Source organism: Centrocercus urophasianus, unplaced genomic scaffold (assembly GCF_019232065.1).
Source record: "Centrocercus urophasianus isolate 14NV4802_14NV808 unplaced genomic scaffold, USGS_Curo_1.0 seq_9, whole genome shotgun sequence".
NCBI lineage: Eukaryota > Metazoa > Chordata > Aves > Galliformes > Phasianidae > Centrocercus > Centrocercus urophasianus.
In genome coordinates, this window is record NW_024885532.1 from 31,114,202 (window position 1) to 31,136,840 (window position 22,639).

Below are 22,639 nucleotides of genomic sequence, written 5' to 3' on the forward strand. Positions count from 1 at the left end.
GTCAATTCAGCCAAGATCACAACTCAAAAGGCAGATGGACTCCCTCCTCACCCACTCAGGCACAGGGCTGCTGCTTCACCTGTCCCTACTGCCCCACCACCTTCTGGCACAGGAGCAGAAAGCCAGGATGATGGCAGCTGGAGAGCTGGACAGGACAGCTGCAGAGGCATTCTGTTCAGGTAAGGGCAGCAGGAGGGCTGTACTGGGCCCTGAGCCTCCTGCCCTAGAAACAGAAATCTCTTTTGTCTATACTCAGACATGACCATCAGACTGCAAGCCTGCATTACACTCAAGCCACGCTGTAAGGTCGTATCACTTCCTCCGAGTTGAACTGAGCAATGCTATGATTGAAGGAGGGTTCAATTCAGCTTCTTCACATGGAAAGCCAACAAAACTTTCCACTGGGTGAAAATGAACTTAATGTATCATACTACAAAATCCTAAGAATGCCTCAATATCTCCAACTGTAACTATCTTGATATTATACTCAGTCACAATTAGCATCCTTAGCAAAACCCCTTAATTCTACCTGCTGATTAGTTTAAGTAAAAGCAACAACAACAAAATCTCTTATTTCAACAGGACAAGAGATTAGCTAGAACAGCGTGTAGAAATTCTCAAGCTTCAGGAAATACTGAACCATAGAATCACAGAATGGCCTGGGTTGAAAAGGACCACAAAGATCATCCAGTTCCAACCCCCCTACTATATGCGGGGTCACCAACCAGCAGACCAGGCTGCCCAGAGCCACATCCAGCCCAGCCTTGAATGCCTCCAGGGATGGGGCATCCACAGCCTCCTTGGGCAACCTATTCCAGTGCATCACCACCCTCTGAAGAGCAAGAGTCTTTCAGACACACACGCAGCGTTAAGCTCATCCTATAAACCAAGGCAGCCATTTCAGCTCTGGTCCCTGTCCTAGTCACAGCTCTTACTTTTAACTGATGTCGTTCAATAACTATTGCACTTTCAGATGGTTTGACACCGTCAGACATCAGCCTGGATGTTTGCCTCAAATAGATGACTTAGAGAAGTAGGCTATGGGCATTTTTATACTTAAAAAGGTCACTTGAGTCCTAAACTAGATAGTCATTACAAGAAAGAATATTCACTGTATAGTTCTAAAAAATGAGTTCATAGTTTGATATACATCACAGTGATTGCTTAAGTGATTCTGCTATTGTGACTAACATACAAAAGCTTCAGCCTCCAAAGAAAGTGAAGTGGATATATTTCACACACAAAACAAGTTGTGTCTAACTTCCTCTCAATACCACTGTGCTCATAAAAAGCATTCACTGGAATAGTCTAGAACACACTGCTAGTCCGCCATTCAGACCTGAATTTTAAGTATGACAAATAATAAGTTTATTAATTAGATATACAGATTCCATCTTAGGACACAGCACTTCTGATTAACTCAGTATTCATATATAGTTTATATAGTTCACTTCTGATTAACTCCGTATTCATATATAGTTTATATTATGTAGTTGTAATATATATATATATACACATACACACATATATTACAACAACATAATATAAACAATCTAGGTATTATCTTTGATTTGATCCTTCTCCATATGAAGCTCCATTTTTTTTTTAAACACAACATTATTTCACAGAAATGGGGAAATCTGTTTAATGGAATTTAAAAAAAAAAAAAAAAGAAGAAATAATTTGGAGGGGATATGGAGGTGATTTTCTTCTTAACTCCCCAAAACAACATCACAAGAAAAGTAAGGAAAAACAGGTAAATAAACCAAATACTAAATTCCATGATGAACTATTAAATCAACTGCAGGGAAATTTGATCACATCAGCACACCAAAACTCAGATGGAAAACAAAGCAGAGCCAACAGGTGCTCAAGAAGTGCTGCTTCAGGTTACTCCAACTTTCTATCCCCATAATCACTTCTGGGCTCCACTCCACCTTTCGGTCTTGATGACCACTTCCACTATGATTTTGGGGCCTTTAGAGCATGCTCTGATTTTTCTGAGCCAAAAAGAATTAGTATCTCTTTAAGAAATAATTGTAGTAACGCAGAAGTCAGATCAAATAAGTCATTTAAACCACTGATTCCAATCACATCTTGAAATTCTGCTTTTAATCTGCCTGAGGCAAGCAGTAAACTTTAACTGAAAAACAGGCATTCACCAGCAAGTAAAACAGGTGCATGCATTTCCATGACATTTCTATTTGTTTTATACCTCCACGATACAAATATAGGACCCATAGTAGAATAACATGATTCAGCAAATAAAAACATGCACTTAATCTGTACTTTTAATAAGCCTGTTAGCTAGTAGAAAGAGCTGTTACTTACTGCTATTTCTCTGCATGCAGACATAGAAATTCCAGTACCTTCTATCTGCTTTAAAGCGTAATCTTTATCATCTTTCCTGTGAAAGAAGAAAAGAAATTTGTTTTAAAAATAGCACTACGAATTCAATGAGAGCTCTTTACCACCATGTCCATCCAAGAGGTTTTTCACAGGGCTCAAAGACAACCCACTGTTCGCATCAACCTTTCTAAACAGAAAAGAGGAAAAAGTAGATTAATGGACAGAATACGAACATGGTTAATGGGGAAAAAGAATGGAATGAAACTGTGAGTGGGCGAGAACAGATTTCAGCAAGAGGGCAATTACACCAAATCAGAAAGATAAAAGAGAGGGGACACACAAGAGCTGACACAGGAAAAAAGGAGCAAGGAGGACAAAGACAGAAGGCATTAAAATGCTTCTATATGATAAAAATTTAAAACTTACTGTCCTGGAAAACAGATCGAGACAATAATGAGCACAAACTCATTCACACATCCAAAACAATCAAAAAAAACCCAAATATGGAGCAATTCTCTATTTTTCACCTTATAGGAATGTTAGTAGTGTGAAGCCTGAAAACAATAAACTTTCATTATTACGCACATAATTAAACCACATGCCTAACGATGACGCTGTTCTAAGAATGAAAAGCATAAGCAGACTTCAAATCAAATGAGACATTTATGATGGACAGGAGATTCACAGAGCGCTCCAGGCAGCTAGCACAGGGCTTTCCTATGCTGCTGATGAAAGGTGAAATGATTTTGAGCTAGAAAAACTCCCCTCTGTCTTTTCTATCTCCCTTAGCTGGTAAAGGCTTGCAGCCATTATTGGATATAAATATGAAGCAAAATGGATTGGACAGGAGGTTATTCTCATTGTTCTATTCACTTACACACCCTATTTTCAAGGTATTTGGAGGGATCGTTATTGCAGGAGAAGTGCTACTACACAACTGCTGCTCATACAAGCACTACCAGGGACAGGACATGGCGCAGGACCGCTCAGACTGAGGGTCTGCCATTGACCTGCCTGCTTTGATTTCACGGCAACAGGAGAACTCAGTACAGAAAGAAGTGCTGCCCTACAAATGGTGTTACAAGCACTTCTGGTAGCGCTGACTGCTGCCTTATACTTAGGATTGTGGACCTCTATTTTTAACTGATTAATTTTTTGCCAAATTAAAAGTCTAGATTAAAATTTTCCATAACAGATGGTACTTTCTCTGGGAATTCTTAGAAAAAAATAACTTCAGCTGTTTCCTAGAACAAAACTGGAAAAAAAAACACATGCATTTGTTCTTGCTGAATGTTCTAGAATTATCACTTTAATGGGGGGGGGGGGGGGTGCAATAACATTGCGTCCTCTTTCTCCTCACAAGAACATACTCACATTGGATGAAATAAGAAGTTGGGAAAAATAAGATTTTTCAAACTGAAGAACAGTTTCTGACCTGAGCTCTGAGATGCTGTGCCCAGCCATGCAGCTCTCTGTGGCTGTGTCCCCTTCACCACTTGCTCCTCTGCTCCTCCCAGCTGCTAAAATGCTGCACTCTGCTACTGGAAGCAAGGAGGCTCTGCCCTGTCCTCCACTACACAAACGTTTGAGAGGAAACATAAGCATAGGTTGATACACTGGACAGAAGGGAAGCCATCCAGAGGGACCTGGACAGGCTGGAGAAGTGGGCCCATGAAAACCTAACCAGGTTCAACAAGGCCAAACGCAGTGTGCTGCATTTGGGTCAGGGCAATCCCAGGTATTTACACAAACAGGGGGAAGATCACTTTGAGAGCAGCCCTGCAGAGAAGGACTTGGGGGTCCTGGTGGACAAGAAGCTCGATGTGAGCCAGCAGTGTGTGCTTGCAGCCCGGAAGGCTTATTTTACACTTATTTTACACTAAAAAAGGGTGGCCAGCAGGAGAGGGAGGTGACTGTCCCCCTCTACTCAGCTCTTGTGAAGCCCCCTCTGCAGAACTGCATCCAGGCAGTACAAGAAGGACGTGGAGCTCTTGGAGCAGGTCCAGAGGAGGGCACTGAGATGATCAGAGGGCTGGAGCACCTCTCCTATGAGGAAAGGTTGAGAGAACTGGACTTGTTTAGCTTGGAGAAGAGAAGGCTCCGGGGAGACCTCATTGTGGCCTTCCAGTACCTAAAGGGAGCTTATAAACAGGAGGGAAAACGCCTGTTTATGAGGGCAGATAGTGACAGGACAAGGGGGAATGGTTTTAAACTGAGACAGGGGAGGTTCAGGTTAGATATTAGGAGGAAGTTTTTCACCCAGAGAGTGGTGATGCATTGGAACTGGAGGCATTCAAGGCCAGTCCGGATGTGGTTCTGGGCAGCCTGGTATGGTGGTTGGTGTCCTTGCCCATGGCAGGGGGTTGGAACTAGATGATCATTGTGGTCCTTTTCAACCCAGGTGTATTGGAACTGTTGAATCATGGCCTGAACCTCTGATTGATCACCTTTGGCAAGCACTGAGTCAGTTGTGGGAGCATAGGTGAAGGCGATTCAGCTGTGTGACTGGAAGGGATGGAGCCTGGCTCCACCTCTCCTAGACCCCATTTAAGGGCTGACTGCCACTAAGGAAGGATCTTTCTCTGGAGATTGCCTCTTGTGGAGTTTCTTGCAAGCCTACAACACCAGTGAGCACTTTTCATTTCTGATTATCTTTTCCAACGTGATAAGCTTACTTGCTTAACTTCTCTGTGTGCATAATGATCATCCAATACTTTACAACATCTGTATAATGATCTTATACCAGGCCATTCTATAATTGCATACAGTTAAAAAATAAGTAAAATTTAGGGGTAAAGCTCACTGTAAGCACTGCACTATGCTCTCTTCCAGAACAAGAGAGAAAATAACAGATGACTTAAGGCTTAAATTCACTAGATGGTGCACATGCAGTTGAGTTATAAAGCAATATTCAAACATCTGTTCTACACTGAGACTGAAAAACTGCAATGGTTACCCTCTACAACATTAGTGTCAGCTATTCCATTAACAAAAGCAGGAGAAACCAAGTTTGATTGAGCCAAGCTAGACTGGCTTTCCATAATTCCTTGGTAATCATGAGAATTAGGAGAATATTTTTTTTTTTAGAGGGAGGAATAAGAACTTTTTGAAGTGTTATGAAATCAAAGGAAAGGTCAAAGTGACTGAGCTTATTTTACACAACTTCTAGAAACACTTAACCCATAGTCTGCGTTTACCATAACACAGCCTAAAGAGCCTCTCTGTGTTTGCATGGATAATCACAGAATCACAGAATTGTAGGGGTTGGAAGGGACCTCCAGAGATCATCGTGTCCAACCCCCCTGCCAAAGCAGGTTCCCTACAGCAGGTCGCACAGGTAGGCATCCAGGCAGGTCTTGAACATCTCCAGAGAAGGAGACTCCACCACCTCCCTGGGCAGCCTGTTCCACTATCTTTGAAGATACTCAGTGTGTGTGACAAGGCAGGAAAAAATTTTTTAAAAATGAACTGTAAATGTATTCCCTAGCAAACTAAGCAACAGCACCAGCTTTATCAGCTTACATTTTAAGGGCACAGAAAGACTCAAACCGTAGTTTACCTACAGTTCTAACAGAAGGATCACATTGGGAAAACCTGACCATTTTCTCAGTTGTGTGAGTGAGACTTCCAGTAAGCCCAAGCAGATCCTCCACAGCACAGCATGCTTAGAGAGGATGGTAAATCTGCACAATTATATCCCAGCTACTACCATCATATATTCTTGTGTTTAAGTAGGCTGGCATTTTCAGCACAGGAATACTCCTTATTAGTAACAGCTGTCAAGTGACAAGAATAAGGGAACTTCCTTTGTACACCACTGCTGGGAAGCTCTTACTCAGGGTGCAATGAGGCACTGGCACAGCTGCCCAGAGAGCTGTGAGTGCCCCATCCGTACCTCTGAAGTACTATAATACCTTCCACAACAACAACAACAACAAAATCAAACTGAACTGATAAGTACAATGGAACCTAAAGGAATAATTAATGTGAAAAGAACACAACAAAAAGCAGCGAAGAGTAGGAACAGATGCCTGCCAAATGCAAGCACTCCGCACAGCTCTAGTGTTGCAATGCCTGGTATTTTTACCATTTGTTAGAAAGAATAATTAAAGCATATATAAGCATATATGCTACACCTGGAAGAAAAGGGGGCTTAAAAAATACCTTAAATAAACATCAGTGTTACTGTTATTTCATATCATGCATGTTGTACAAATATACTGATACTGCACTAAAGGATATCCCAAATGCTGATCATGAGATCAGTTAAAAAGTGAGTAATAAAAACAGAAGTACTAAAGACTTAGAAATCAATGGTTGTTATTCCAAATTTACACTACTGTTAAAAACAGGTCAGAAATTTGAAATTAACTAGTCATAACTTAGGAACAGTTCTTTAAAAATAAGGAAATGGAACATTTGTCAGCAGCTAAACATCTGAGGAAACAGCTTCTACTGTCGTAAAACTACCAAAGGGAACTTTAAATGCAGCATCTATTCAGTAGAAAATTAATGAACCCAGTAATTGTTTACGGTTCTTATTCTCTAAAGAATATGAAAATGCTCATAATTAAAGATAAGGATACTAACAAAACATAGGATTAAAAAAAAATGAATGTTTCATTCTACCTTTGAGAATTCCATTAATATCAATAGTAATAAAAATAAAAAATCCTAAGCACAGCTGTCATAGTACTGTTAAAGTGACTCAGTCTCAGCAGTATTAATCCAAAATCCACTGAATGTGCTATCACAGAATCTTTTGAGTGAGAAGGGATCCTTAAAGGGCATCCAGTCCAACTTCCTGCAGTGAACAGGGAAACCTACAGCTCCATCAGCTGCTGAGAGCCCTGTACAGCCCGACCTTCAATGCTTCCAGGGACAGGGCATCCACCACCTCTTCCAGCAACCTGTGCCAGTGTCTCACCACCCTCACTGTAAAACACTCCTTCCTTATATCCTCCCTAATTCTCCCTACTTTTAGTTTGAAATCATTTTCCCTTACCCTATCACAACAAGCTCTGCTAAAGTCTGTCCTCTTCCTTCTTACAGTCCCCCTTCATATACTGAAAGGCTGCTCTCAGGTCTCCACCACAGCCTTCTCTTCTCCAAGCTGAACAGCCCCAGCTCCCTCAGCCTGGATGTTTTTGTGGCTCTCCTCAGGACATGCTCCAGCAGGTATGTGCCACTCCTGTACTGAAGACTCCACATATGGATGTAGTACTTGAAGTGAAGTCTCACAGCACAGAGCAGAGGGGCAGGATCACTCCCTTGCCCTGCTGGCCATGCTGCTTTGGATGCAGCCCAGGATACAGTTGGCTTTCTGGGCTATGAAGGTACATTGTTGGCTCTCATCCAGCAGTACCCCCCGGTCCGTCTTGGGAGGTCTGCACTCCATTCTTACATGCCCCAGGCTTCTACTGACAATGACCTTGGTTTTTGCAGTTGAAAGTGAATTTGTGCTATAGACATCTTAGCTTTGAGCAGCTTATCAGATGAATGTCAAGTAACACTGAACCCATAGCTGTGCAACCAGCAGAACGTCCCCATTATTAACAGTAAAACGTGGACAGGAACTTTCATACATGCTAGAAAGCCATGCAAGAAATATTAAGTGTTGCCCTATCTATTAGAACTTCAAAGAAGGGCATGGACGAATAAGAGGTTTTATTATACTGATAAACATCAAAATGGAATTCGATAGCAAAGATTTAATTTACTACCAAGGAAGAAAGAGATAACATGAAATTAAAAACAATTCAGTTATTCTGTGAATTAACTGTAGCAATCGAGTTCGGAGAGGAAAAGAAGAAAACTTCTAGTGAAGCTGGTCATAGCAGCTGTGTGGTCTTACTGCACATGTGAGATGGAAGGAGCGGCTGAAGGAGTTGAGATTGTTCAGTCTGGGTAAGAGGAGGCTCAGGGGACACCTTATTGCTCTCTACAACTGCCTGAACAGAGGGTGTGTGAGGACGAGGTCAGCCTCATCTCCCATGTAACACGAAGAAAAAGGAATAGAACAGGTAGAAAAGGCTACAAATTGTGCCAGAAAAGGTTCAGGTTGAATATTAAGAAAAAATCTCAGAAGAGTGGTAAGGCATTGGAATGGCTGGCTGGGGAGGTGGAAGAATCACCATCGCTGGAGGTATACAAGGAAAGGGGAGATGTCACATTCAGGGACATGGTGTAGAGCAGAGGTGTGGGCTGATGGTGCGACTCCATGATCTTAGCAGCCTTTCCAACCTTAATGAAATCGCCTGAGCTGCAATTCAGCAGCTTTAACTTAGATTCCATAACTTACCAGCATACTTTTAGCTTACACAAAGATCACAAAATCCTTTCACCCCTACAGGAGGCTGACTTACACAGCCTGCCTTCCCCCACCTCCCAAAGAACACTGCACACTGACAAGGTGCTTGTTACAACACAAGCGGTACAAAGTTTGATAAACTGCATAATAGGCACCTGATTTACCAGAAAACACTTTGAATCCAAACACTTGTCAAAACTAATTAGCACACACAGCAAGTCTGATCAATGGCTGTATACCTTCAGATAAAAATTGAGAAAAATCTCACCAAAAGGACAAAAGGGGCTGCTGTATGCTCAGCTAAGTGCTGAAGTGCTCTGAAAGAAGAGATCAATCAGAACTAACACAGGCACAGCTGCTTCATTCAAGATTAAGTTAGCACGTCTTCTAACTAGTATCATCCTTCCAAGTCAGCTTGAGATACTACACTCACCTTTGCAGAAGGCCGCAGTTGAGTTCTATACCCACTGCAATGTTGAGGGAAAACTAAAGTATACTTCTTTTCCAACATATAGAAACAACCTGAAGTAAAACTACATTGTGTACTTCTAGCTGTCTGAAGGTTCCTTTCAAGCTGTTTTACTTTCACTGGTGCTCTATGCATTACATATATCACTACAAAGAAATAATTCTAAAAATCTCTGAATTTTCTATGAGACACTTTTTTTTTCTGCCTTTAAAACAAAACAAAACTATTACCTAAAACAAGTTGGATGAAGCAATACTGAATTAAATACATTAGGTCAAACAATTAGTTCTTCACTTGACTGAATTTTAAAACACTATGAAAATGAGAACAGTTATTTAGCATAAGTGAAACACAGAAGATAAAATTGTCTTCTCTATTATAAATTTTCTGTATACAACAAAAACACGGCTGTATATGAAAGTTCAGATTTATTCAAGTCCAGAGTATTTAAAAGTATTTACAACCGGCTTAAGGTTCATCCCAGCACAGATTGTTACTTGTTTCCTGCACAGAAGATATCAGTCAAAAACCAGATAAAAAACAGATTCTGTCATGAAAGCCTCTTATGTATTAATAAATGAGAAAGGATAACGTCTGCCAGTCAGAAAAGCTACTTTGTAAAGGATGTCAGCTTGGAAGCGTACTTGCAGCTATCCTCCTCTGCTCTACGAACACTTTCCAGGTACAGGTGAATAAAGAGCAGTTTGTACTTGTTCAGCTGTAGAGAACAACAAATTCAGTGCCCAAAACATTGTGACTTCAGACTTGTTTGTGCTTACTACTAGAAGCAGTGCTCCGTACTGCTTCTGATGTGGCTGCTGGCATCCGCACCTGCTGTGCAGCACCAGGCCAGGTCCCACTGCAGCTAATGACCTCGGGACTGAGTTCTGGTCTATAACAAAATCAGAGTGCAACACCCGCAGAGCCGTGCTACTACAATGTGTGCACTTCCAGGGCATCTGTGTTTTTTTTTCCAGGTGTCACCGATGTGCAAGGGCTCTCAATGAAACTGGTACACAGCTAATATTGGGACGACCAGCTGAATCTTTTCTCAACAGAATACAATTAGTTCAAGGCAAAAAATAATGTATGCACCACGTTCTAAAGAGAGCAAGAGCAACAGTAAGTGAACACTGCAGCAGAAATCCAGGATCTCAATTTTCTTTTCACTCTAAGACAATGGCTGTGGATAGCTGATGAAGCAGGAACATGTCACTAGGAAATCAACACTACATGCCCTCATCTTACTTTACTTTCTAAAGATTGCTAGAGCTGTCAAAGACAAGTCAGTACACCTTTCCTATGACTGAGGAGAACTGCTCAGTAACTAATACATCATTTTATGAAGGCATGTCATGTCACAAGTTGCGTGGATGTTACTCACTCCAAGTTTCTATGTGATGCGTGACCACAGTAACTCCTGAGGAGTCAGAAAGTGTACAGATAGTCATATTTGAATAAATTTGAGAATTCAGAGAAATTGACAGAAATGTTTAATTGCTTTGTTCTCTCCTTTTCATCTAGAGAATTAAAGTATCAAGAATCAAGAAAGTAATATACTGATTACCTGTCTGCCAATAATTTCTAACATTAACATTTAAATCCTGAAGAAACCTAGCACACAAAAAAAACAAACCTAAAGATGCATTTCAACACTCTGCATGTTTTTCCTTTTAAGGTATGTCTATTAACCACAAAAATGAGAACAGGTAAAACAGCATATTTTAAGTTATGCACTCTTTTTACTATTACAGCCCCTACTTCAGAAACATACATTTTATCCTGAAATTTTCCAGTGTGACTCAATCTTGCTAACTCTTCAGTATTCAATTTTTAAATATAGCATTCTTTAAGGAGACAAAGAAACCTTTAGAAAAGAATAAAAGATTACAAGGAACACAATCTGTGACTGAAGCCCATGTTGTGGACTTGGAACTAAATTTGCAATATGTCATGTAAAAATAGAAGGCCATAGTACTCAAGGAAATACTAACAGAAAGAAAAACATGGAAGGGAAGATGTGCTGGGAGAGTTAAGCCTCCAGTTAAGAAATTCAAGGCTTTCTTTATTACCAAGATGCTTGCAGAACATGGCACAGCTGATATGCCAGAAGAGCATCATTATTCTTACCAGAGAGCAAGGCTTGTGCAGAGAGCATTTTCTACTTCAAAACAAATCCTCTAGCAATCAGACCTATTTGTTAGTAAAGCATATTCCACAGCTGGAGGAAAAACCAGCAACAGCAAGCCAGTAAACCACATTTCTGAGACAGCTAATACTATGTGGCAAATGGCAATTTATCACTTTCTTCCTTTTGTTCTTTGATTTATTTTTTTAATTAACACCTTTTGCCACAACACATAGTTTGGCAAGAAGTTCAAAGTAAAGGAATAAATTTAACGATACACTGTACATGCTGTTCTTCTGACCCGATAATTTGCTGCTGTCAAAAGAAAAGTGTTTCCTTGCCATCTCCTCCTCCCTGCTCCCAGCCAGAAATCCCTCCCTTCTGACACTCTGATCTGTGCCACACTCCTCCACCAGCTGATTCACCCCCTCCAACGAGATATCCCCAAGAAACAGATAAGCAATTTGGATAACAAAGTACGTTAGGCTACAGAACAGTTTGATGAGTATCCAAACCAGCAACAAAGCATGTGGTACGAGCAAAAGATGAGGGGATGGATGGTAGAGGAGATGGAGAGGTGGAAGAGAAAAGACGCTTCTCTGCCAGTTTCCCCTTCTGGAAGCAGTGACACACAGTGAGCGTGCTTGGCCGCAAGTCAAAAAGAAATGAAACTAAACAACAGAAACAGAACAACCCATCCACCTATCCTAGTGATCAACTCCAGCACAGAATGCCCACAGAAGCAAGAATGCCTGGGATTCCCTTTTTTTTTCCCCCCACAAAACTATAATTTCACTGCCAGCCTGAAATGAAAGTTTTCATGGAGGGATTTGGCTTCTTCTCCCAGGCAACGAACAGGACCTGGGGAAACGGCCACAAGTTGTACCAGAGGAGGTTTAGATTAGACATAAGGAGAAACTTTTTATCTCAGAGAGTGGTCAGGCACTGGAATGGCTGCCCAGGGAGGTGGTGGAGTCACCATTCCTGGCGGTGTTCAAGAGGCGTCTGGATGAGGAGCTACAAGATATGGTTTAGTCTGTGGTAGCAGTGATAATGAGAAGACGGTTGGACTAGATGATCTTACAGGTCGTTTCCAACCTTGTGATTCTATGATTCCATCCCCTCAGTCTTGCAAGGTCCTTTCCTGAGCCTTCACAATCAGCCCTCACCTTCACTACCCCAAATAACTACCTCCAGGCAAAGCTGTTTCCCAACTATATATAAGTAATTTCCAGACAATATAAAACTTAAATTGTCTCTTCTCCTCAGAACCTTTTATGGGTCCACCAGCTCTGCTGTCAGCCCACCTTACTAGTTGGTGGTTTCCACTCTTCCAATAACTCCTTCAAAAAAGTCACTGTTGCGCCTTTCCAGTCATTTATGGCTCAATTCGAAGCATCGGGTTATGATCTGTAGTTAGCAATCCATTATACTTTTGAACTCCTTCAGATGTGTGAATGTTTCATCTTGACAAGTGACCGCCCTTCAGTTTGTTCAGGCAGCACCTCCTCCATGCACTGCAATTTGGGATCTCCTGTGGCATTCTTTAACTTCCAATGCTTTAAGTTCTTCTGTAACACACAAAAGCAAAGCTCGTTTCCTGCTGTCATTTCACCTTCTCTAAATGCTTCTCTTGTAAGATCAGTGGTCCTCTGGTTCTACAGGTAATGTGGTGTTACAGATGCTTCAGAACAGTGTAGAAAATGGAAGATTAATTTTATGCCCACTTCAGGATTGAGAGGGGAGATTGAGACTTGTGTGTTTTGAAGGGTTAGATGCAGAGGGTGCCAGAGGGCTATGACACTGCATTTTCATACTGAGCCTATTGTTTCATTCTTTTCCATCTCCATAACACATAGAAAATGTAGTATTTAATTTTTCAGTGTTCTTATTCACAACAGCTTCCTTTCTTGTACTATTTAGCTGTGCCAGATGCTTTTGACCAATGGTTTTACATTATCTTGGTGAGTGATACATACCCACCAAAATTTAAATCTGTTCTCAAGTAGCTTGCAACATCTCACCTTTTCAGCTCACTTTTAGCTTTAAGAAGCTGTATCTTCCTCCCACTGCCACCTCCTTTCTTAAAAAGGAATCATTGAATGAATGAAGTTAAGTGGTACTTTAGTGGATTACTTAACCCTGCTTAGATCCAGCACCCCTCCAAATGCAAAGAACAAATCACGTTTGTCACAGCCCTCAGCAGTAATACTCAGAATCAGCTCTGACATCCCACTGCAGACAAAGCCATGAGTTGTTTCTCCCTGCATGGGTCCCATGACCAGCTGATTCATAAGGAGCTACTCACTGTCCCCAGGATTGTCTTGGTATCTCCCCCTGACAGAGCATCTACCTAAACTAAATTAGGCAACATGCTTTTCTTTACTGTTTGCTCTGCAGCCACTCTAATCTTACACAGACAAACTAGAGTCAGGCAGCAGTAATGCTATTTGCTATTTTTTTGGCATGTCCTTTATGTGTGCCTGGAATTCTACCTGTACAGATTCCAGTGCTGCAACAGGTATTTTTTGGGAGGTTGAACTGAGTACTTTGGTATCTGACACTCATCTGGAAGTCAGATAAGCTTCCAATTGAGCTGAATTAACCCAAGAATGAATGCCACTATTGGGGCACTCATTTGTGAGCAGTTGTTTTGTCCAACCCTGTTGAAATAGGATTGCAGTCCACTCTGGAAGCAAAGAGTTTGAACTCCAAACAGTTCAAGTACAAAAAGTTAGATAAGATCCAAATTACATTCAGAGACAAACTTTCTGCCTTAAAGTCCACGCAGGCAGCACTTGCCCCAGTTGCTTCTATTAAGCTCCATACCTCGTACAGTAGCTCCGTGAGAACAACTGCGTTCATGAAACCTGATTTTCTGAGGCTTCACTGGGGGATTATCCAGTGTCTGAATGCAAACTCTAATTGAAAGTACACCTGCAGCAAGGGCTATCATTCATAGGACAAGGTTTCTCTCCCAGAAAACGCAGCCAGAAACACAAGGCAGAATCTGGGGATTTAATGCAATTCAGATCCCTTTGTATTTGAGTTCAGTCGCACATATTAGTCAAACACACAGTAATGAACTGAGTCTTCTTTTTTACAGCAACTCTCAAGTGTCCTTTACTCAAATGTCAACATCTTGTATGCAAGGTGTTACAAGCACACAGAATGGAGCATTCCCAAAAAAACAGGCAGATTGTCTCAGTGACCTTTCGTTGTGTTCTTCCATATTGACAGAACATGTGCATTTTTTCCAAGACTCATTTTAATTTTGGATGTTTAGGCTATCATCCATAGTAGCTTAAAAAAAAAAACAACATGTTCTCTTGAACATTTTGGTCTTTAAGGAACATATCTACAGCTCAAATCCTGGTTTACCATTCTTTTCCCACAAATACTGAATTAACCACCCAACACACCTTGCTATACTTCTTACCACTCAAGGTAGTTTAAAGCAGTTGAATTGAAAGTGTTGCCTGAACAGCAGCTTCTTTCTGTTCAAGAACTACAAAACATTCTACATCCTTATCTTCAAAAGCTTGGGACAGTCTTTGGCTGGGATGTCCCCTGCTCTAAGGGACATCAGCAGAATTCTCTACAGGTTAAACTGTCTAACCAGTACCTCTCCTGTATCAGCTAAGAAAGATTTCACATTTCTACACAAATTTCAATAAATTTCTTCAAATATATATTTATTAAATGGAAAGTCTACAAGACACAAAAGTACCTAGTTCATAAGCAGCCTTGTACCTAGCAAAAACACATCACTATGGATAATCTATTCTGTAATCCCAAATGTGCTATTAGAGGGGCTTGACAAGGTCTCAGAAACCATTTGTTGAGCCTCTGAGACGACAAGGTAAAAACAGCAGGCCAGCGAGCACACAAAACTCTCTGGACAGCCATCAGCCTGCACGCAGTGGCAACACAGCACCATTGCCAGGCTCTTGCAGAAAAAGAGAGTGGGAAGGGAAGGGGGGCACAAGAGTCAGATGGGGGGAGAAGCCTCAACCTTACTCCCATCCACCCACACCAGATGGACTTCTCTACTCTAAACCTTTATCCCCACAGTTCTTCCATTTCTCATGCATTTGCAATTTAAATTCGAAGAGAAGCTGGAGCTGCAGCTACCAGCATTAATCATGCACAGGTAGGAAAAGCAGCCTCCCCAGCAGCCCAGGTGCCATACTGACTCCAGTCTGCTTTCCACATCGTTGCAATTCCACAGCTGTAAGGTACACTGGACAATGGCAGACAACTACCAGGCTTCAACGACAAAACAGACACATCAGTACTGTAATTTGGGAGTCCTGGGGAAGCGCCTGCCATCATTACACACTGCTGGGCTACAATCTCACATAGGCAAGCCCCAGTTCCTGTGCCCTAAAGGTGTTTCTATTGTAGGTCTTATATTTCTTAAAAAAAAAAAAAAAAAACAAAACCCTATTCTTAAGAAAAAAAAATCACAGGTTCTACTTCAACCATCTGCGAGTTACAGCCTTTCCAACTCCTCTGCTAAAGGACATTAAAAAAAAAAGATACAAAACAGCTGTAAACTTTAATGTTTAAACACGAGAACCCAAGAATACCCAAGAGCTAGAGCAAGCATACAACCTCAGTGCCATTTGACCAAGGGCAGCACTCTCTAACACACACTTTCTCTACAATCAGCACCTTCAAAATCTGTTAATGAGAAACCAGGCACAGCAGTACATGCCCTGTTATTTACATGTTCTATTATTCCAATTTGTAACCTAGAATAAAGCAGATACCGATCTCGGCTCTCACACCCTCCTCTGTGTGCTTGCTAATGGCCTCAGATAGCAGTGAAACACTCAAGGCTACACAGTTCCACCTTTGCTGCTGGCTACCAACATTAATTGAGGCATGTGGCAAGATTACAAAAAGACTGTACCAAGGAAAGCCCAAGGCTCAGCAAAGAGCTCATGGTGAAGATGGGCCAACTGACCTTAAAAGATACAAAGCCTGGAGATGCCTAAGAGGATGAGAAGGGAAGGAAGCAGATGGGAAGATAGCTAGCTATATGAGTTTTACCAAAAAAAAATTAAAGAGCACAAGACTCAATGCAACACAGCACACATATCTCATTATGCAGATAGAATTTAATTAGATTTCCAACAACTATGGTAATGGATCCAAAAGAGACTCAGGGCATATATTTTAACAAGATAATGCAGACATATTACGTAGGCACTAAATAAAGTCTGTGACATTTAGAAATTCCACCCCATTGTTCACAGTAGTGGCAAGCCAAGTGCCTGCATTCTGACTTCACACTTTCATTCCGTGCACATCACCTGGTGCAGTGCCACTGCTTCTGTTCAAAGGAGTTCAACTTGACATGTGAATACAGGTAAGAAAAAAATATGCTGTGTTTCTTAAACAGCGAGAAGACAAGAGCTGTTTGTCAGTTCAATCTGAAAGCTAACAGGATGAACTCCATGACACAGCTCCAGCAAAGACTCAACGCAGAATTAATCCAGAAGCTGGAAGCCTAGGTCTGTTGCTTGCCTTCTTGCCAAAATGTCCTTGCTAGACTCATTGCTTCTATTTGTGGCACTCCCAAGCTCCACATTCCTCTCACTAAAGTCAGTTTTATATTAACATCGCCCCAAATAAGTGAACGATCTATGATCTCAAGTAGGTCAATCAACACATACCCGTAAATACCCACAACATGCACTGTTTCATACTACTTAAACATGGTTTCCATCTCTTTAGCTTCAAACCACACATTTCTGAAACAGAATCATCGTAATTCTTGCAATACTCTTTTCCAGGTAAGTAGAAACTACCACATGTCATACTGAAGATGAAGCAAACCAGTCATTCACTGGATGCCACTACTTTCTCCGCCGCTGCTTTTTTAATACAACTCATGCAGACCCTCAAGGAAAAGAAAAGCCACATATGGATTTGATTCTTTGAAAGGTACAAGTTCAATACATAAATGTATTTTCATGCTTTCAGCTAAGTGTTAGTACATCCAAAAGAAAGAATGTGTCCCTCCATTTACAGAAATACTTCCAACGCAGAACTAATGGCTGAAATGAGAATTAAAAAAAAAATAAAAAAATCAGCTGTACTTCTGTTGGGCTCTTAGATCACTCCTTGTATTTCCTGAGAATAAGCTGGGAAGCATGAGCTTACTGACCATGTGTTCCCAACCATGAGCACAGTCTCCAAAGTCCTCTTCTCCTGAAGAGTGAGAAGATCTTCCCTTCCAATAACACGTGGGAGATGTTACTACAGACTGGGATTTTCAATTATGTCATTTTCTGCTGCTGTAATTAAAGAGTTAGAAATGGCCTTACAGTGACATTCAATAGTTCCTTATTCTCATCCAAACCACAACCAATAAACAGGAAGAACAGCTATTTGGAAACAGTCCCAAACTGCCACTGAAGGAGACATCCTTGCACAACAGCATATGCTTCTCAGAGACCTCAGACATCAGCTATATGCTAAGAATCGAAGGCACAGGACAGCAAGTAAAACAGTGCAAGATCAACTCCATTAAAGTCAGACACCACTGAGGAGTCAGCACACTACCACCGTGCTCTGCCAGCACAGAAATCACAGCCTGAGAGGTAACAAAGCATCTGCTGCACACTCTGGGCCAAGCCCTCCAGTTTCCAAGCACCTCAGCATGCTGCAGCCATCAGCTGGGAGTCAGTTCCTGAGGAACTCAGCAGGAGTCTGATCTCTTCAATTAAACAAAGCAACCACCTCAACTACGTTTCTAGCCCCAAAAGCTAGAAAATGCTGGCCTATTTTCTAGTTCTGCTGCAAGTTAAACAGGTAGTTTTAAAATCTGTGCTGAGCAACATTCCTGAATGAGCACCCAAACAGCACGCAGAGCAGCTTCAATGCAGGAAATAACTGAAATTCCCCAAACAATAAAAAGTAAACTGTCCTACTGCCATTAGAGACAAGAGCAAGTTTCCTTAGGTACAGAGTGACACTGAGCATGGCACACCGTTCCCTTCCTGCCTGCCAGTAGAAGGAACTGCCACCTCATGCACTCTGCTGCTACATCAGTCACCAATGCAGTCAGCCTGCTCAGAGGTGCAGGGCCACCAGCACCACTTGAAAAGCCGGGAAGATTCTTTTCAACCACAGGGCTACAAAGCTGATGACACAAGGAATGGAAATGAGAACTTGGGAACTGAACGCAGCTTTGCTGCAGGCCATGTGCCACACAGAGCTTAGCTGTCGCATCAGCTGAGTACTCATGTATGGTGCTATGTTCAAGTTTTGGCAGGCACTATATCAGAAACATCCACGGAAGTGCACCTGGTGACTCCCCGTGCAAAATTCTCAACGACTCACCTTGTGGCAAAGGACAAGGCATAGCTGGATTGGCTTTTTTGCTGGTGCAGGGCATAAAAACCATGTTACGCCTTCATCAGTACGTCAAGAACACACAGCATCCTTCACTCCTTTTAAGGCTCCTTGCTGCACCAAAATGACCATGTAACTGTCCCCCAAAGCAACCCCTCATAGTTTAACAACTATTACATTTATTTACATATTATTACAACAATTACATTCCTACTGTTTGGACCCATACCTGTTAATCTAGTTTCACGAAGGCAATCAGCAAGAAGGGGTGAAGACCACTGCTATACAGAAGGCACTAGATCCTTTTGCTTGTAAGATGGATATTCATCACTGAGTTTTTAAACGTTTGCACAGGATGAATTATTAAAATATAGTTCTTTCCTGTGTTTATCCTATTCATTAGACATCCGTGTATAGAATGTCATTTAAGAAAGAGCAGCCTCTATTTTTAATAAAACATTTGCAGTCCTGTAGCTCAAGCACTTAAAAAATTGTGACGCATAATAAACATGGGACTTCAGTTATTTAAAACAGGATTTAGAATCATATAATGAAATTTAAAGTAAATGCACACCTTTAAGGGAAAAACGCATGCAAATTCAGCAGGAAGAAAGAATTTCACACACAAAGAAAGTTTGAGCTGTGCAAGAACTACAAACAAAAAGGTTTCTCCTCTAGCATTATACAACATGTGGGGAAATTTTACAGCAGTGATGCTTTGTATATAGCAGTACTGAGCTCTACCTTTCATAAGCTCACACTGTAAGATGTACAGTGACCATCCATACGTTATCATAGTGTCAGGAAACTGAATTGCTATTAGAGACCTGCTTCTGTAATTCATTTCTTTGTGATAAAGGAATCAAAATGGAATCTTCCCCTTCAATCCTAATTCCACCCACATCACTTAAGGCCACCTATGTACCACTGTGCCATATGCTACAGAAGCATCCACAGACAGTTATATCTTAAGTGTTTCAGATATTGTCCAAATGCAATTACCCAGCATATTTGAGAGTTCTCAGCAATCTGGCAGAGAAATGAGAAGCACTGGGGGAAGAGACTGGAAAAGAGGAACTGAAGAACACCTGCAGATAAGGAGATCTGCTGCAACAGCTTACCTAACTCACCGCAGTGTATGCCCTTGCACCCCCCCCTCTAAAAAAAAAAAAAAAAAAAAAGAAAAAGAAAAAAAAATCAGACTAGGTAAGAATTACTCCTGCCAACGGTCTGAAAGATTCACATGTAAGGTGTGAAGTAGTTATCTGAATCCCAGGAGCAGACAAAACCCATGGTGAAATAACAGCACTCCGATGAATAGCGGTGCGTGCAGAGCCGGGCAGCAGCCCCACTGCAAGCGCTCTGCAGACAGCGCTAAGAGCTTACATAAAGGGAACCCGATCGCATTTCTGCCGTGGCTGACCACAGTCAGCTCTAAGCTGATTTACCACAGGTAGAAACAACGCCCAGGCTTTCAAACGCACATCTTTTCAATGAGAAAACACGGAGTTCGAGGAGGTGGACAGAAAAGCCGGGTGCGAGGGAGCAGCGGGACCTGTTAGAGCACAGCGCTGCCTCTCCCGCTGCCCTCGCCCCCCACCGCCCATTGTTCTGGCACCGACGCCGTGTCACCGAGAGCCAGGTGACACACCTGCATCTTCCTAGACGGGATTTCTGCGGGGAAATTCACTTACCGCGGTCTGTACTCAAATACAGACCTTCGAAAGCATCCTAAAGGAGACTTGGGCTACAGGGGCAGCCGGCAACAACACCCAAAATGGTGACTACAAGGAATAAACCAGACAAAAAGCGTTCAAAAGGAAAGAGGAACCGAGCTCAGCTTTACGAAGCCGGCGGGCGGGCTGACGTCTGGGGGCCGCCGGCTTCTTAAAAAGGAAAACCCGCTGAGTGCCGCCTCTTATCCCAGCCGTGGCATTTTTCCTCCAGCGGCCGCCAGCCCGGCACCGGGGCGGTGGCGAGGGAGGAGGTGAGGGGGGCGGCGGTGCAGAAAGCCGCTCCGGGGGGCAGGAGCCGCAGGGGCCGAGCGGCGGCCGCCGCCGCAGGGACGGGGCCGGGACTGGGGCGGTCAGAAGGGAGCCCCGCTCCTCACTCACCCGTCCTTGCGCTTGGCTTTGTAGACGTGCCCGTAGGTGCCCCTGCCCACCTTGCAGCCCTCGTACTCGAACAGGTCCTCCACCCGCTCCCGCTCGCCGGTCAGCTTCACCTTGAAGTCATAGTCCATCTTCGCCGCCCCGCGACGCCTCTCGGCGGCCGCGCACCCCGCCCCGCCGCCCCCCGGCAGCGGCGGCAGCAGCAGCAGCGGCAGGAGGAAGAGGTGGAAGAGGAGGCCCCCGGGCCGCCCCGCGGAGCATGCAGGGCCGGGAGGCGGCGGCGGCGGAGCTCCTCGCTCCTTCCCTCCGCGCTCCGTCTCCGGCCGCTCCCCTCCTGCCCGCCGGCTCGCGGCACAACAGCCGGGCTGCGCGCGGAATACGGCGGCCGCGCCTGGCCGCACTGCTGCAAAGAAGCGTCGCAAACAGCGGGCGCCGCCCCGGGCACGGCGGACAGCGCACCGCGTGGAAGGCAGCGGGCTCCGACCACAGCCCCACCCTCCCGCGGCCCGGCGTGCCTTGCGGCGCGGTGCGAGGCGTGCTGGCAGCTGTAGTGCCGGGGGAGAGGCACGGCGCAGGGCATGCTGGGAGCTGTAGTGCCGGGGGAGGGACTTTGGCGCGGGGCATGCTGGGAGCTGTAGTGCTGGGGGAGGGGCACGGCGCGGGGCATGCTGGCAGCTGTAGTCCTGCCGGCCCAGCTCCCGGGTATTGAAAGAAGAAACCACGTTTTGTGGACCGCCCAGAGAGCGTTTGTGTTTAATTTACACCTTCAGGATTCCTGAAACTTGGAGGAACGGCTGTACGAGCCTCCTGTGCTGGCACTGTGCCACAGGCCCAGTACCAGCTGTGGGATTGCTGTGTAGCCGTGAGGGACCTGATGCCCGCTGGAAGGGCACTGGGCAGGCGTTGTGAGCAGAGCGAGCTGGCACGGCCTCATCCAGCACCCCGCTCCTACCGGCCAGCGCCAGAGCGCAGCCCTGCTGGCCGAGCTGTGCGCAGTGCAGCACTCTCACAGGGGCGATAGATCTGCAGTCTCCTTCACGCAGCTGCTGTTACCGGGAGGCAGTAATGGGTGAGGTTAGGCTGTCCCAGCTGCGGCACCGTGGGGTGTGGAGGAACAATGAGTGCATGAATAAACACAAGGATGCGGCAGCCAGAAGGCCTTCTGAAGACTCCTGCTCTTTGTCTCCTTTGCATAAACCATATGGAAAGAATTCCTTGCTTTGACAAAGAAAACCTCACAAGTCAAAACCACAACAGAAAAAAACTTTTTCCTCTCTTTTAGGACTTTTTTCCTTTTCTAGGAATGTTCAGAAGTCTGTCTTTCTGCAGATCTTTCTTCCTTTAGCTTTTCCCACCACTGGGATTGCGCACCATCCAGAATTGGTGGATTTTTTCTCTGCTTCTTCACTCTGTTTGCGCTTCCAGCACTTCAATTGTTGGCAGCATTGAATTTTATCGATTCAGATGGGTGGTTCTGAAGTCATAAGAAATTTCAAACGAAGCGCAAGTTGAACTTCTTAACGACAAGAAACCAACATGGACATTTCAAGACCAACTTTTAATTCTGCTTCATGAAAAAATACACTCTTGTGTGATTTATTTTAAAAATCTGTCAAAATATGACATAATTTTAAGAAAAGGTTAGTTTAGGAATCTGTTCTTAAAAAGAAAGAGATGGCCAGGCCACAATCTGCTCTTCCTGAAGTACCACAGTGGCTCTTTAAATTGATAACATTTCTTATTTCTTATTCTTTTGCCTTCTTTCCTTTCATGCTGTCTCAGAAGTCAATTTTAAAATAAATTCTTAACAACTCTTAACATCTACTTTATTCTATTTTTTTTTCCTAGCATTTCTGGCTTGTGTTACAATGTCCTGTCCCAAGCTTGTGTTGTTTCTAATGTTT

At 43.3% G+C, this 22,639-nt stretch overlaps 1 protein-coding gene across 4 annotated transcripts in view; it reads right to left on the reverse strand.

The window, feature by feature from the left end:
• The window catches only part of CDK8 (cyclin dependent kinase 8), a 65,766-nt gene extending 44,867 nt beyond the window's left edge, over nucleotides 1-20,899 (reverse strand). For 3 of the 4 annotated variants that reach the window (XM_042838915.1, XM_042838914.1, XM_042838913.1), the window contains exons 1-2: nucleotides 20,739-20,899; nucleotides 2,332-2,407 (exon numbers count right to left, since the gene is read on the reverse strand). In XM_042838915.1, the coding sequence (XP_042694849.1) occupies nucleotides 2,332-2,407; nucleotides 20,739-20,866 (204 nt within the window). In that variant the 5' untranslated portion in view covers nucleotides 20,867-20,899. The remainder of the gene's footprint in view (nucleotides 1-2,331; nucleotides 2,408-20,738) is intronic. The other variant, XM_042838916.1, reaches the window with a different exon arrangement.
• Nucleotides 20,900-22,639: the final 1,740 nt, after the last annotated feature.